Source organism: Anopheles merus, chromosome 2R (genome assembly GCF_017562075.2).
Source record: "Anopheles merus strain MAF chromosome 2R, AmerM5.1, whole genome shotgun sequence".
Lineage (NCBI taxonomy): Eukaryota > Metazoa > Arthropoda > Insecta > Diptera > Culicidae > Anopheles > Anopheles merus.
The window spans coordinates 34,448,617-34,463,855 of NC_054082.1; the positions used below are offsets into that span (position 1 = coordinate 34,448,617).

The 15,239-nt window shown below is 47.8% G+C and overlaps 3 protein-coding genes across 3 annotated transcripts; 1 reads left to right on the top strand and 2 right to left on the bottom strand.

Annotated features, from left to right (window-relative positions):
• The first annotated feature begins 113 nt into the window (after window positions 1-113).
• Window positions 114-1,154, top strand: LOC121589486 (N-alpha-acetyltransferase 20). Its single transcript, XM_041908431.1, has 4 exons — window positions 114-370; window positions 460-575; window positions 648-777; window positions 864-1,154. The coding sequence occupies exons 1-4, from the start codon at window positions 318-320 to the stop codon at window positions 1,084-1,086; spliced, it is 522 nt and encodes a 173-aa protein (XP_041764365.1). The 5' UTR covers window positions 114-317; the 3' UTR covers window positions 1,087-1,154.
• LOC121589485 (protein crooked neck) lies at window positions 1,130-3,526 on the bottom strand. Its single transcript, XM_041908430.1, has 2 exons — window positions 3,389-3,526; window positions 1,130-3,318 (listed from the first exon to the last, which is right to left on the bottom strand). The coding sequence occupies exons 1-2, from the start codon at window positions 3,422-3,424 to the stop codon at window positions 1,192-1,194; spliced, it is 2,163 nt and encodes a 720-aa protein (XP_041764364.1). The 5' UTR covers window positions 3,425-3,526; the 3' UTR covers window positions 1,130-1,191.
• Window positions 3,527-8,133: 4,607 nt separating this feature from the next.
• LOC121589030 (protein giant) lies at window positions 8,134-10,914 on the bottom strand. The gene is made up of 2 exons (XM_041907594.1): window positions 9,954-10,914; window positions 8,134-9,852 (listed from the first exon to the last, which is right to left on the bottom strand). Exons 1-2 carry the CDS (start codon window positions 9,985-9,987, stop codon window positions 8,360-8,362), a joined length of 1,527 nt encoding a protein of 508 aa, XP_041763528.1. The 5' UTR covers window positions 9,988-10,914; the 3' UTR covers window positions 8,134-8,359.
• Window positions 10,915-15,239: the final 4,325 nt, after the last annotated feature.

Below are 15,239 nucleotides of genomic sequence, written 5' to 3' on the forward strand. Positions count from 1 at the left end.
GTAGTTAACGTTGAATCAACGTAAACAAAGGTTTGAAAGGACCTTACATGTCAAATGATGAATTGCCAAAATGCATTCCACCATCTGGTTTGTTTAATTCACCTTGGTTCGTCTTCAAGAAAAGAATTTAGATACGTTTGTCCAATCGTAAATTAGATCGCTTTGGAAGTGAACTAACTCACTCGGTAATACAATATCAACCGAGTTGACAGAAAGTCCAAAAGAAAAACATTGTCAGCCGGCTGCGAGAGCTCGTGCACTTTTTAGCTATTTACTTTAATTGAAATTTCCCAATTAAAATCCTACACCTAACCAACATGACCACCCTGAGGCCCTTCACCTGCAACGATATGTTCCGGTTCAACAAAGTGTGCGTGCAAAGAGCTTGGCGATGCAGCGCATTCTGGTACAGTGTGTTCGCTAACGACAAGATTGTTCCTTTTCTTCTCCGCCCCACAGGAACCTGGACCCACTGACCGAAACCTACTGTCTTTCGTTCTACATGCAGTACCTAGCACATTGGCCAGAGTACTTCCAGGTGGCCGAATCGCCGACCGGAGAAATCATGGGCTACAGTAACGTGCAACTTTGAACGTATCGTACGAGTGTGATTGTAATAGAGAAATATTTCTACTTCGCTTCCACAGTTATGGGCAAGGCGGAAGGTCAAGGCGAAAGCTGGCACGGCCACGTAACGGCTCTCACCGTGTCGCCCGACTACCGACGGCTCGGCCTAGCAGCTACGCTGATGAGCTTCCTGGAGGATGTGAGCGAAAAGTATGCACGACCCCAAACATCTCTCCCAAAACCTTGCCCTGAATAATGGTGTTTCGCTTTCTCTGTGTCTATTCCTCTTCGTCCAGGAAACGGTGCTACTTTGTAGATCTGTTTGTTCGCGTGAGCAATAAAATTGCCATCGAGATGTACACCAAGCTAGGCTACATCGTGTACCGGACGGTGCTCGAGTATTACGTCGGCGATCCGGACGAGGATGCGTACGATATGCGGAAGGCCTGCTCGAGGGATGTTCACAAAAAGTCCGTCATTCCGCTGGAGCACCCGGTACGGCCCGAAGAGGTGGATTGATAACGACCAAAACGAGGCAGCGAATGTGGAAGTGAACAAAAAATAAAGTGCAGCTATTTATTATATTAGCTCCGCCGCAATTAGTGTGGGAAATCGGTAAGCATCTTATTCGTCCGCCGCTTCATTCGCTTCAGCGGATGGTTCTTGTTCTGTTCCGTCATCGTTAGCAGCTTCATCGTTGGCTGGTTGTTCTTCCTGTTGCTCTTCCGAACCTTCCACCTGCTCAGTCTGGTTCGTTTCCATCGGTGCCGCCACCGGTGGGTCAGTGTCCTGCTTCCGCTTCCAGTTCTTAGCCGCCGCCAGCAGCTTCAGATTCGGGCGTGCCATTTCGTCCTCGGGGAAGATGAAATCGAACACCTCCTCCCAGCCCTCCTCCACGCCCGAATCGGACACGATCTTCTGGCGCTTCTTCACCTTGCGTGGCATCCGTTCCAGCACCTTCTTGAGGGTCGCTTCGTCGCCGTGGTCGCGCTCAAAGTCCCGCCACGCTTCCAGCACCAGCACGCGCGACTCCTTTTCCGCCAAACCCTTCAGACACTCGTTGGCCCGCTCGTAGATGCGTCTTGCCAGTGGGACGTTCAGGCCTTCCTCCTCGTTCTCGGCGCTGATCTCAAACTTGGCGTACGATATCCATACCTTCACGTGGACGGTGCGCTCCAGCAGCCGTTCGTACAGTTGGCGCGCCAGCTGGAACTCGCCCTGTTGCACCTCGAAGTCGATGTAGCTTTTCCACAGCAGCTCGGGCATGTCAAGGCGGGGCTGCTGGATCGCCAGCTCGTAGATGGCGCGCGCCCGATCCGTATCGCCGAGCAGCGACTCGAGCTCGGCAAACTTCATCCACGTGGTGCAGTTCTCCGGACCAAACTCGAGGAACTTTTCGTACAGGATGCGGCACCGGTCGAACTCGCGCAGCTGTATCTCGAGATCGATGTACCCCCGGAACAGTTTGTCCCGCGGGCAGCGTCCGATCGCCATGCCGAGCGTTTTGCGCGCGGTTTGCAAGTTTTTGCAGCGAATTTCGAACTGCGCGTACAGCAGCCAGATTTTGCTGAACGTAAACAGCTTGTGCGGTATCAGCTCGAGGCAGGTGCAGTAGATTTGTCTCGTTCGCTCGAGATCCTCCGTTTCCAGCTCCTCGTACAGTGCGTAGTTAATCCACAGGTAGATGTACCGGCGCCACAGATTCTTGTCCTTCGCCGGCGGAACGTTCGCGATCGCCCGCTCGTACGTTTCGCGTATCAGCTCCGGATCGTTCTCGTTCTCCACCAGACGTAGATAGTCGAACCAGGCGTCGTAGTTGGTTGGATTTTCGTTCACCTCCTGCTCGTACTGGAACTTGCGCTTCGACACGATCACATCCTCGATGCCCGACCGGTCGCCGTACTTTTTCTCGTGTATCGTGTACGCCTTATACAGCTCCGTCGTGCGATCCTTCGGCAGATGGTCCAGCGCGTACTTGTAGATGACGCGCACGCGGTCGTGCTCCTTCTGGCCCTCCTCGAAGCGAGCGAACGCGATGAACAGCCGCTCGTCGGCGTGATCGTCGCCAAAGAACTCGATCGCCCGCTCGTACACAGTGCGCGACCCATTGATGAACCCGTGCGCCTCCTCGAACCGGGCGTACTTGATCCAGTTCTTCACCTCCGGATGTACCATCACGAACCGCTCGTAGATCGTGCGGGCCCGGTCGATCTCTTTGTAGCGCAGCTCGAAGTTGATGTACGTTTGCCACGCCTGCTCCTCCGGTTGCCATTCCATCCAGCGCTCAAACACCTGCCGGGCGCCGGCCACATTCTCTAGCATTTCCTCCATGTACGTGTACTTGTACCAGAACTGGTTGACACGCGGCAGTATCGTGACCGCCCGGTCCCAAAGATTGCGCGCATGGTTCACCTGCCGGTGCTTCATCTCCATCTCCGCGTACTTCAGCCATATCGTAATGTTCCGATGGTCGTTATCGATCGCACGCTCCCAGATCGACCGGGCGCGCTGAATTTCCTTCTGCGACTCCTCCCACTGGGCATACTTGATCCAGTTGCTGACGACCATGCGATTTTTGCGCAGATTGTCCTCGAACGTTTTGCGCTTCCGCTGCTGGTAGTCGGCCAGCTCGGCCGCATCGGAAATCTTTTGCTTCGGCGGCGGTGGCAGAATTTCCAGATCACGCTCCTTCGCCTCACGCAGCAGCTGTTCTGCGGTGATTTGCACCTCCGCTGGTGCTTTGTTTTTCACCTAAAATACCATTCGCATGGAGACGTGTCACAAAACGAAACTGTTGCCAAATAGCGCAAGCAATACGTACCTTTGCCACTTTGGGCATTTTCTGTGGTTTCTCCATGGTAGTGGATGGTTTTTGTTGAAATTTTTAACGCGATTCACCTGGTTGCGTTGCGTATGGCGCCGCTTCCGAACAAGCATCAAAACAAAGCGACCAAGCTGTCAAAATGGCTACAGTGCATTCCAAAATTTGCCGCTCGTTTGTCTTCCCAAACATCACAATCTTAGGTACCGCTCTGACAACTGCAGGAAAACCGGTTGTCTGTCGAACACATGCAACATGTTTGCTACCGGTTATTTTGCGGAAATGCTGCGTCTATCGTATGTAACTGATTATAGATTGTTTACATTGAAATATTGATTTTTTTTTGGGGATATTACAGTGGAGCGCCGTTTATCTAGGCTCATCGGGACTCGACCATGCCCGTATACTGAAATAACACGGATAATGAATCAAAGTATATATTTCATCACAAGTTGCTTATTTTTTGGAAATTTATATTATGTTTTGCTAAAAACTAAGCAGTTCTCATAAATTTCATGATTTTCTATTGAGAAATGTTCTAATTTGATATGTACCATGATTTAAAGCGTTTTTTGTGATGTAAACGTGCTCTGGTTACCGTTTTTTTGCAAATACCCTCCTCAGCACGCAATGTCACCTTTGTATTGAACTGTCATTTCTCAACAGCGCGAATAAACGGACACCCGGATAAAAGGTCACCAGATAAAGGGCCCTGCACTGTTGTTTAAAAAAAAACGCTTTTATCATAAAAATCACTGATTAAACAAAAAAATGCAACCAAACTGTTGTAAATTTTGCTTTGCTGGAGAATAAAGTTGTTAATATATAATTTGAATAAAAGTCTGTTCTGAATAAAGCACTTTATACGAAACTTTAAGACAAATATGTATGATTTAAGCTCATACTCTTTCTGCTTAATCAAATTCAGCCAACATCTTAACCATAGCAACCTAGTACCTTTTCATCTCGCAAACCCTTCCGAATTGTCTCCTAGCGTGAATTGTGAAACAGACCCCTATTCGACTATTGCTTATATTACTACGCTATTGTCAGCGTGTGCATCCCGCACACGCGATTTTCGAACGGAATCACTTTTACTCAACTCTTCCTCAATTTCAACCTCATTACGAAGGGCAGCATCACCAGTGTTATTAGTAAGGGTCGGATAATCTTGTGGTTTGGTCACGGAAAAGGGTACGCCATCCCTTCGAAAAAAAAAAAACCTTCTAACAGACAGACACTTTCCCTCGCACTCGTCCGAAATAAACCTTGTTCGCACCGCACACCGCTCACTCTGGTTTGCGCTCCGGCCTCCGGCAAACCGATCGATCGATCAAGGGAAAAGGGTTGTGACGATAAAACGCGACAGGAATACGGAACCTTTCATCATCGTTTTCCTGGGAGGGGGAGGGAGGGTGAGGAGGGAACGAGCAGAGTCGCAATTGGTTGCACATCTACGGCCGCGCATCTATGTGCCAGCATGTGAAACAATGAGGAAACTTTCGGTATTGCAGACGACAGCTTCCGCCTCCAATCCGGCAAACGGTGCTCGGTGGACAAACGTACACAAACGGGGTTTAATGCGAACCAGGAAATGGTGCTGTCGGCGGAATCAGTCAGGGGACGCCGACTCTACTTGCCTTCCTTTCGCTGGATGGCATCCATAAGGGAAAGTGGAACGGGGAAGTTTACATTACACAGCAGGAATTGCATGCATCGCAACGTGAACGTTTTATTTGGAGGTGGCCCCTTCGATAGCATCGTTGGGGGAATTTACCCTCATTTTTGCATCCAACAACGCGGAAGAAGGGTGAAAAATAAAGTGATAACGAAATAAAAGATGCCCATACTGAGGCTAGGCTTGAGGGTGATGCGCATTTCACCAGAAGAATTAAGCGAAAATGGAGAAATTTTCGGAAATGAACAATGGTTTTGTTTTACCAAGTAGAAACAGATACAAAAATATAAATGAAAAATACAACGAAAATAAATTTAATACGTAAAATAGCAGAAGAAAATGGGAACGCAAACAAGTTTAACTAAATCCAATACCATGATCAAGTGTACAATACGTTCCGCCATGGATACAACACTGTAAACTCAAGGTAAAAGGATTAAATCTATCCCAGTTCACATTGGACGCAAAGTCACACAGTAAAATGTCAGGCCATAGGCACACCATAAAATTCTTCCTCCAGAAACACTCCTGCCCGTAAACCCGCCGACAGCGCTGTGTGCTCGTTTCGGGCACATATATATATTAACTTTACACCTCCTTCATTAACCCCACGACGGCAACCAACACCAAAAATGGGAACCGCTTTACCTACGCCAATAAAATGCGAAAAGGTGGGCCGACTTGTTGACTTACCAATGTGGCAATGCGCGGAAAATAATAAAGTTAAACAAACGCTCATAAAACCGTATTGTACCGCCGTCCTTCTTTATTGTCACCAAGAAATCAAGATGGAAGGTAAAAGATTCACAAACTATAAAGAGTGTATACGTGAGAGACAGAGATAGAGAGAGAGAGAAAGCAAGAAAGAGCGTGTGTGTGCAATAAGTGAGTTTTGGAGGCAATAAACAACTAAAACGCCGCGCCCTACAAAGTGTGTATGAGAAAGGGAAAGGGTGGTAACCAAGGTAACGAAGGAATAATTACATCACCGTGTGTGGATGGATCCGTCCAGCATCACGGCAATGACCAGTCGTTTATTACTTCACCCATTCCAAACAGGCACACATACACAACTATACACACACACACACACACACGCACACTGGAAGAATGTTGATGATGGAAACAATATTTGCATACCGTGACGAAAAGGATTATGCCGGACAATCGATGGACAGCATGGGAAGGGGGCACCGGTGTCTTAACTTCGTGAGCTGTGTGTCCTTTTAGGGATCTGTTGGTTCTTTTCTATTTTTTTTCTTTTCTTCGAAAAAGTTGCATCTCCTAAGCGAACCCCGTAGGGCTGGACCTGGTCAAGGTTTGCTGTCCTTTGTAGCCGATTTTAGCCAATAAATGGCAAGATTAGGTAAAAGCGGCTCTAAAGCCGATGGACAACTTGAGTCCTTCGCCCCAGAAACGAAAGCAGTCGCAGGCAGGATCAAGCAAAACGGATTTCTTAGGTTCTTGTTGTCTAACCCTTCCTGTGCAGCAACCAGGCACGTCTCTCTCACTCTCTCTTTTACTCTCTCTCCCCTTCTCTCTCCTCATCTCTCTCTCTCTCTCCCTCTATTTCTATCTCTTTGGACGAAGCTGTTTATTTGCGTACGGAATACGGACCATTGCTAACTGACCATCGGAAATTTACAGCTTCAGCTCCAGCTGAGAGGTCATGGCATGAAGCTAACCTTACAGGGAAAGGGTTACAGTTGTAGGTTGGCATTCATTTCCATTGTTAATGCACAGTACGGTGCAGCGTACGAAGTACGAATCTGAAACACTAACGTTGTCTTATCACTTTTAACAAGCGGAAAATTCGTACAAAATTGTAATGCTTTTGGAAGAAACCATTGGTCGGGTAGGGTTTTCCGCACTCCGTTCATCGCGCCCAGTGTTCTTTAGTATTGCACTAACCTCCAGCAAACCAGCACAGCGTTGACCATTCTCTCCTTCCTTTCCTCCTCCCCCGAAAGGGGTGGAGGGGTATGGTACGGTAAATGAAAAAAGAAAATATTTATTTAGCCCATTCCGTTAACCAGGGCCTGCTTTTCGCCAAAAACTCTTCACGCTAGCCGGAAACACATACGCCGACGCTTTTGAATGGCAAACATTACCGCCCTGGATTTTGTTTTTTCCAAGCGCTGGATGGCGTCCGAGTAGGCTTTGGCTTTTGCCGTACTGTGTTGAAAAGACGCGACAGTTGCAGCAGCGGACATTGGTATGGCAGAAAGTAGCCGCCGCCGCCGCCATCACCGCAAGGGACAGTTATGTCAACATGGCACAACAACGGTTTGAAGAAAGAAAAAAGAAATACATCTTTTGTTTGTTCTATTTGTTCACATTTCGTCCTTCGAAAGGGCGCTCAGACCGTTCTCTTTGTTTTTGGCGACAAGTAGCGACAACAGGATCGGGTTTAGTAGGGTTGTTGTTGTTTTTGTTCCGCAGTCTGTTTTGTGCATCACCATGTCCTCAAAAAAACCACCACTCAAGCACCGGAAGTCAAATGGGGAAGTAATCGCTGCAAAGCGAATGCAATACAAACAAAATTGGAAAATATACTTCAAAACTCAAAATTCAATGTAAACAAATCTCAAAACTCAACTCAATGTAAAGTATATTTTGTCCTTTTAATCGTAGCCACCACATGATCTTAACGATCTTTCTAGTAGACTAGAGGTTTACTAGACTTTCTTTCTACGGAACAGCCTCTTCCTCATCAAGGAATAATAAGAGCTTATATTTCTTAAATTTTTAAGCAATTCGTTTAATCACAAATACAACGTATTACAATTTAGTTGGTTAATGTATCGTAGAATTATGTCCATGTGTCGAATTAAATAAAGACACTAACCATTCCAGTCAAACCAATCCGAGAGGTGGTATTAGACAAAAATGGGCCAATGTGTTGAAATTTTCACCGTCCATAACACCATAAAAGTGTTACTTCTAAAGAAATATTAATATAACAGCCAAAAAATACGAATGTACAATAAATTTAAACAAAACAATTTCTGACGAATGATTTTTTCTATTTTCAGTTTTGCGGTTCTTACAAGCTAAATGTGTCTTAACTAATGAATACTGCTTGCAGGTATCAGTCATCGAAGAGTTGGGGTGGGAAAATCCCCAAAACACTTCCGCCTACTTAGTTACCACCCTTATTCTAACGCGCTAAAATGCGTGCATCGGACGATCGCGTCAAGCGAATGCATCCTCGTCCCGCTTTCAGCACTTCACTGTACAATAGTTATTAATTCAACTGTGCCCTCTATTTACACACCCAATAGGCCAATGTCCTACGAAGCGGCAACCGACGTCGTCACGCCGTACAGTGCGAGCTGCTTCCGGGCGGCCGCCAGCTCAAACTTCAGCTCAATGTTTTCCCGCTCGAGAAACGCGGCCCGGATCGCTATTTCATCCTCCTTGATGCGCCGCCGGTCGCGCGACTTTTTCGCGGCGGCATTGTTCTTCTTGCGCCGTTCGTAGTAGGCCGAATCTTTCACCGATGTGCTGCTGGTGTTGCCACTGCTGCCATTGCTTGGTGCCGCTGCGATCGTTGCGCTTGACTCCGCCCCCGACGCATCCGACGAACCAATGACGTCACACGCCGCAGCAGCAGCAGCAGCATCCTTGCACGATGGCGTCGTCATCAAGCGCTGATTGGTGGTTGCGACACGTTGCGCCATTTCGCTACCCGCCATCATACTACGATGGTGCTGCTGTAGTAGGGCGCGATTCGAACCCACGTGTTCGACCGATGGCGGTTTTTCATCGCACGATTCGGACGATGCGTCGGACATCGCGGCGGACGGTGCATTGGAGGAGGACGATTTGCAGGAGGACGCGTTGGCTAGCCGGCGCATCTTCGGATTGGACACGGTCGGCTGGCCACCGTTGGCGGCGTGTATCTGCTCCAGCATGCGCTTCCGGAACAGGTTGTACTTTTCGGCGGAGTTCGTATCGAGGATGGTGTCGCTGGCAACGAAACCGGCCGCCAGGCTGAGCGGATCGCGCGGGTACGCCTTGAACGGGCGGGACAGCTTACCGTCCCGGCCGACCACCATCGGATACTGCTGCTGCTGCTGCTGCTGCTGGCCGTCCTTCGGCACGGTACCGTCTTCCAGTTCCTTCGGCTTGCGCTGGCTCGAGCTGACAAGGGACGTGCCCTCCGAACCGGACTCGGACAGTGCGTCCAGTTCGCGCAGACGGATCGGGCTGGGAGAGAAGGGTGCCGGAGAGGTCTGCTGGTGTTGCTGTTGTTGCTGCTGCTGCTGCTGGTGATGGTGATGATGAAGCGCAGAGGCAGGCAGCAGGTACGCCGGAATAGGTCCAGCTCGGTGGACCTGCTGAAGAAGATGCTGCTGAAGGATGTCCGTTTCCGGTTTGGACAGGCCCAGTCCGTGCCGATGGAATGCTTGCTGGACTGCTGGGGGGAGCTGCGCGCTCGGTGTGTGGTGGTGCGCAAGCTCATCGAACTGGAGCAGTGATTTGGTGGGCGACAGGCGACGAGCTCGCACCAGTTCGCTGTAGTTGAGCAGCAGGCTGCTTTCCGGGTTGTTGGAATCGGTCACTTCGCACTGCTGCGGGGAGCTGTGGTTGCTTGGGGGCGGTGTACCGGCCACCTCGCTGAAGCAGTGGTAAGCGGGCGAGGGTGTTTTGCGGGTAGCGTCCAGCGAGTCGCGCCGCTTGGACAGGTCCAGCACGCCGGAATCGGTCGACTGGGGCCGCCCGTTCGAGTCGGCCATTTTGGGCGATGCGGGCGAGTAGAGCGATGGGCTGAGGCGCGGTTCTAGGGTTGGGAGAAGAACACAGAGCAGAATGGTTAGTACACACTCAACTCGGGTCGAAAGGGCCACAGCAGAGGATGCGCAAGGATGCTGGCCACCTTACCTGTTTTTAAGTCCATCATAAATTGAGCCATCATTTTCGCAAATCAGCGTTCGATTGGTTTCACTTCGCTCCAAAACACTACACAGAACGAGTTCACACTGCTTTCGACAGAAAAAAAAAGATTCCACAAATGCTTCCGCACACCAAACGATTCCGTTGACGCTCTTTGACGCTTGCGTCCCAATGTCACAAGCAAGAAGTTCTTTCGCCGCTCGAAATCTGAATAGAACTGACCTCCGAACTTGACCACCGGTTTGCTTTTATACCGAGCGCAGGCCCGTCCACCTACGCACCCCTCTGCCCCTTCCCATTACCATCCCCGTTTCGCCCACCTTTCACCATTGTGCCGTGTGCGTCGACACCTCATCCTTTTCGTATTTAAATCGGCTGCCTGTGGGCAATTCTTTTTCCGCTTTCGCTTCCCGTTTCGCCTAGCAGGCTTTGCCAAAATTGCACTCGTGTGAAACCCTTTACTAGAAAGAGACAGTCCCCGAATGTTCTACCCCCTGCCCATCTGTGCCACTCCACCGCTGACCGTCGGGTTTGTTCTCCCTTTCGGCACCCTTTTACTCTCGACCAATCCCGGAAAAGGGACGCGAAAGCCGGGTAAGTAAAATGGTTCGCAATTCTTCTATCCGCACGATCAACGTTTTCCGTGTTTGTGTGTTGCTGCCTTCTCGCTTGCTCAACGGCTTTGCCATCTCTCTTCTACTGCTTCCACGATGCACCCTTTTTGAGGTCTCGCTTCTTCTGCTTTTTCTACTGTTCAAACATAGCAACCGCGTGCTTTGTTTACCACCGTCCAGCAGGGGCCCCCTCCTGGTGGAAAATAGATTCATCAGCTTCACACCAATGCACCAACACACACACACACAGACACATACGCATACACACGCAGGTACACACCAACAGCAATGTCAATCGCCCCGCATTTGCCAAAAAGGGTTCCTCCGCAGGGCTGGCGGCGGGTACGATGATGCACTTGAGTCGAAAATAGGAAACTAAACAAAATCGCACCGCTGCTTGCCCGACCGGGACCGGAATCGGAACAGTTAGGTTAGGGGTTCTATGGATTTGCTGGGAGTGAAAAGGAAAACAGAGAAAGAGAGAAAGAGAGAAAGTAAGAGAAAGAGGGAAGTCAATTACGGAAATATTTTCTCTAGAACGGTTCCGCTTCCGCATGCCAGCAAAAAGGGTTAGCTTGTGTGGGCGAGTGTGTGTGTGTGGGTCGGATGGATTAATCAATCTGATTGCAGGCTATGGGCACATGGTTATTGACAGTTGCATTTTGGAGAGTTTTTGCGGTTACAGAATTGAAAAGATGAGATGGGTTGTGTTTCGACCATAATCAAGCAACACACGCAATGAAGATGAGCGGGTTGTTTAAATAAGAAATTCAGTAAAAAGCCTTTGTCTATAAAAATGAAATTACAAAAAATTAACAACCTCTAATTAATCATTTGTAGAACTAACACGGGCAAAAGTTTGCAAGTTAGGTAAAATAATACAGTTTTTAGGGTTTATAATACAAGATAATGAGGGTCTAAAATGGCGGAGACATTGATTATCTTTATACAAAAAAATTCAAAGATCTTCCAGGCTTAGTAAGCTTTAACACACCTTTTAACAATTTGTGGACAATTAATAATAAAAAAAATCTCGTAAAACTTGGATTTTTTTCCTTATATAAGGTGAACTACAAAGTGTTATTTGTCAAGCAATAGTTCGAAGTGTGTTCTTCACACATCAATAAATAAATATATATTTTGCATCATATAAAAAGAAACTAAATTTAATGCATCAATCATCATTGAAGCTTACTTCACAGTAAAAACTGATAAATATTTTTCATCTCTTTTGCCTATTTAACGATGCTTCATGAATTAAGTGCATTAAATTAGTCAATTAAGCACGAAACAGTTTTAAACCAACAGGATTTTGATTCGTTTATATGCTTCCAGGTATCGCACTTCATGCTTTATTATCTTGTGATATAAATAATTTAATTGAAAAGCTGAAAAATTTAGATAAAAAAGAACAACAAACAAATGGCAAATACTGAATTTTTACACTAAAATTTGTTATGCGAATTATTGACTACATAACATTTATTAGCAAAACAGTTAGGTGGGCACTAAAAAGATAAAGCAGTTAAAAAACTCATAAAAAAATACAAATTTAAAAGTATTTCATCAAAATCTCAATAATTTGCCCAATATTTCCATACTTGGCATGATTTAGCAACGTTGCAAATCGGCCACATGTAACACAAAAATGGCAACAGCTTCTTCTTCGTAATAACCGTACAGTCGCAAGGCTCACACACCCGTACACCCTTGCCCCATAAATCAGCTACATTATGCACAGAGAGCAAAGGGGGAGTGTCCTCGGGGAAGGTCCCGTTTAGTGCTGGGTCGCATGCAGAGAACGCCACGCGCCCTTGCATCCTTCTGACCCTGACCGCCCGGGCCCGGGACAAAGGAAAAAGGGGAAAATCGAGAGCTGGCGGCGGGGCGATTCAACGGCAACCCGGCCTCGGACCTCGAACAAATAATAACAATAAACCCATAACTGCAATGCAAAAGGGGTTTAGCGCTTTTACGAAATTGTAACGCTCGACCTACTGGTCCAGGCATTGAATCCACTGCACACAATGCGCGCTAAGGTGCCCATCATTACACTGTGGCCCGGGTTGGGAAAGGTCAGTTTGCGCCGAAATTTGTGCGAATATCTGGCCGGTTTAGCGAAAAATTGTCCCACCTCCACCTCTCCCGGTCCGTTTTATCCCACAACACCTCGGGGCGGTTTGCGGACTTTCTCGTCCGGGAAGGATATGTCTCGCTCGGCAAGGATCAACACAGCAATTGTTGGCAGGTATTGAAATCGGGGCTGCGAGGCAAAAGGATTCGAGGATTTTACCTTCAAGAAGCAAAAAAAAAAAGGGGTTATGGGAAAGTGTCCGCTCGATAACACCCACGGATGGACGGAATTGATGCTTAGCTTGGCCGCGCGTTGTTCGTGTGATTCGTGAGGCATAAAGAAAAGGAATGAAAAATGCTTCGCTGGACCGAATAGAAACATGTACCTAATTAACGGCTCATTGTTGGGAGGCTGCTTGAAAAGGGAGCAAAAAATAAAAAGAAGTGGAAAACATATGTGGATGAAAGTGAATGAAGGTCCCTGGTTTCCTGTGGGAGTCGTGGGAGAAGTGGTTTCCGATAGTTTTGAAGGGGCGCGGGAAAAAAAAATCTTCCGGACACGATGAAGATTATTAATGTCCACGAGACAGAATGAGAAGCGTAGAAGGGAAATCTGCAAAACCTGGGAAAAGTGTTCTGGAAGGAGTAATTGCTTTTAAAAGAAAAGGAAAGAAATTGATTGCAAAGAAATTAAAGGGTTTTAATAGATAAAAAGGAACACTTTGGAGTCGAAACAGAAGACTCTGCTATAACTTTACTTCTAAACTCGACATTAAACGTACAAAGAACACTTACCCAACCAGTGTTGATGTCTCAATAAATAGCAACACCTCTAATTTCAATGCGAATTCAATGCAAAACGAATGGCTTGATTCTACGTCCTGCTAATCAGTGAATATACCACAAACAACCATACAAAGCAATCGCTCATTTTAGACGCTTTTAAATCCACAAAACGCTCTACAGAACGCTCTACAAACAAATAAACCCTCCACCCGTTGACTCGTGACGTTTCAACGTACGCACACAACGTGGAACATTTGCTTCTGCTATTACTGCCCCCGAGTAGAACTCACAAGTAGTAGGCCGTTGTTTTGCAAACGGTAACCAGTCCTGTTTACGTTGCACTTCTTCGCTATTTCTTCCTGGGCCGGGGGCTGAAGCGAGCTGCTTGGCCTGCTAAGATCGATTTAAGTGTCTATTTCCGGAAGGTTTTTGGTGATACACCGAGAGCAGGAGAAAGAACGGAAGGATGAAAAGCAGCAGCATTCCCCTCCTGAGCGGTAAAACGTTAAGACTTGTTGAGAGTGGAGAGTGGGTTTTTTTTGCTTCTTCTTTTGGTACACCGAAAGGTACATCGACAAGAAAAGAGCGCTCAAAAAAGCTTCAGCTTCAACAACCTGTAGCCCAATAGCCGAAGAAATCGTCCCATCTTGGTTAATCTCTTCCTCAAACAATTTGCGGACACGCCAGCATACGCCACCGAAAGCACATGCGTCCGGTGCGCACACTCTGCTGCGCAGCCGGGCGGGCCCGTAAAGCGCAAAAGAAAGGAAAATGGAGACACCTTTTGTGCAAGTGCTGCTGCTGCTGCTGCTGCTGCTGCTGCTTCTGCTGTTGCCTGCCTGCTTCGCACCGTGTCCGTAACCGGAAGCGGGGACACGTTTGGTCGCGTGAGCAGTTTGGCCCGCCAGATCGGGTTGATCCGTGTTTCGGGGCCATCTTCGCTTCATTCTGTTCCGTTGTGCGCCCACATTATCCTGCTCTTCAAAATCGCACACTTTGGAAATGGCTTTGTTGTGGACCGCGCGCCCGGTTTTGCCTGGTAATTGCCGTAAATCCTATTAGCTAAAGCGCTTCGCCTTTGTTTCCCCGTTTTGTCCATCCTCTCCGCTGCTTGCTTCCTGTACTGACTGATAAAAAAGCTACAGTGCTGCCTCTGCTGCGCCTTAGTACGATGGCGTGCTTCAACCACCACGGGACGAAATCGGATTTGCAGTGTTTCATTTTTATCCGGTGTGTTGTTTTGTGGCTTTCGGGACATGGCTTACCTCTGCTACTTGCTGCTCTAAAGCCGCCGAGCGTTTTTTTTTTGTTTCTGGCCTTGGGGCCTTTCATAATTTGTGAACAGTTTTATGAATGAACCGCACACCGTCGGTATCTCACGGTGACCATCTTGTTTCCGTTCTTTATCGCACGGATGAGCGTGCCCCGTACGGAAGTAGGGCTCTGGCTTCTGTGTCTTCTAGCCGGGCCTAGAACAAACCCCTCCGAACGGATCGTTCTGCTGGGTGGATTTGAGTCGCTAGCACTTTCCACGTTCCATTGCAAACGCACACAGCAAAGGATTCAGCGGGAGGATTAGACAACCAAAAATATGAATCCCTCGTCGTGTCGATTGTCTTTGATTGAGGTACACATTATTTGGCTGCATACCTTAAGGGGATTTGGCATTACTTTTTGTTTTTGCTTCATTATGTCCAAAGAGTTGGTTGAAAAATGGAAAAATTAAACACATGGTTAAATATTTTGAACGATGGATGTGTCATTAAATGACCGGAGAGGAAGAGGAGTGTTTGGGTACGCC

What these genes read in the sequence shown, in the direction of transcription:
- LOC121589030 (XM_041907594.1), bottom strand. Translation starts at nt 9,987, where the DNA reads ATGATGGCTCAATTTATGATGGACTTAAAAACAG. An exon ending in TATGATGGACTTAAAAACAG is followed by an intron (nt 9,853 to 9,953) that starts GTAAGGTGGCCA and finishes TCCCAACCCTAG; the next exon opens with AACCGCGCCTCAGCCCATCG.
- LOC121589485 (XM_041908430.1), bottom strand. Translation starts at nt 3,424, where the DNA reads ATGGAGAAACCACAGAAAATGCCCAAAGTGGCAAAG. An exon ending in AAATGCCCAAAGTGGCAAAG is followed by an intron (nt 3,319 to 3,388) that starts GTACGTATTGCT and finishes ATGGTATTTTAG; the next exon opens with GTGAAAAACAAAGCACCAGC.
- LOC121589486 (XM_041908431.1), top strand. Translation starts at nt 318, where the DNA reads ATGACCACCCTGAGGCCCTTCACCTGCAACGATATGTTCCGGTTCAAC. An exon ending in ATGTTCCGGTTCAACAAAGT is followed by an intron (nt 371 to 459) that starts GTGCGTGCAAAG and finishes TCCGCCCCACAG; the next exon opens with GAACCTGGACCCACTGACCG. An exon ending in CTGGAGGATGTGAGCGAAAA is followed by an intron (nt 778 to 863) that starts GTATGCACGACC and finishes CTCTTCGTCCAG; the next exon opens with GAAACGGTGCTACTTTGTAG.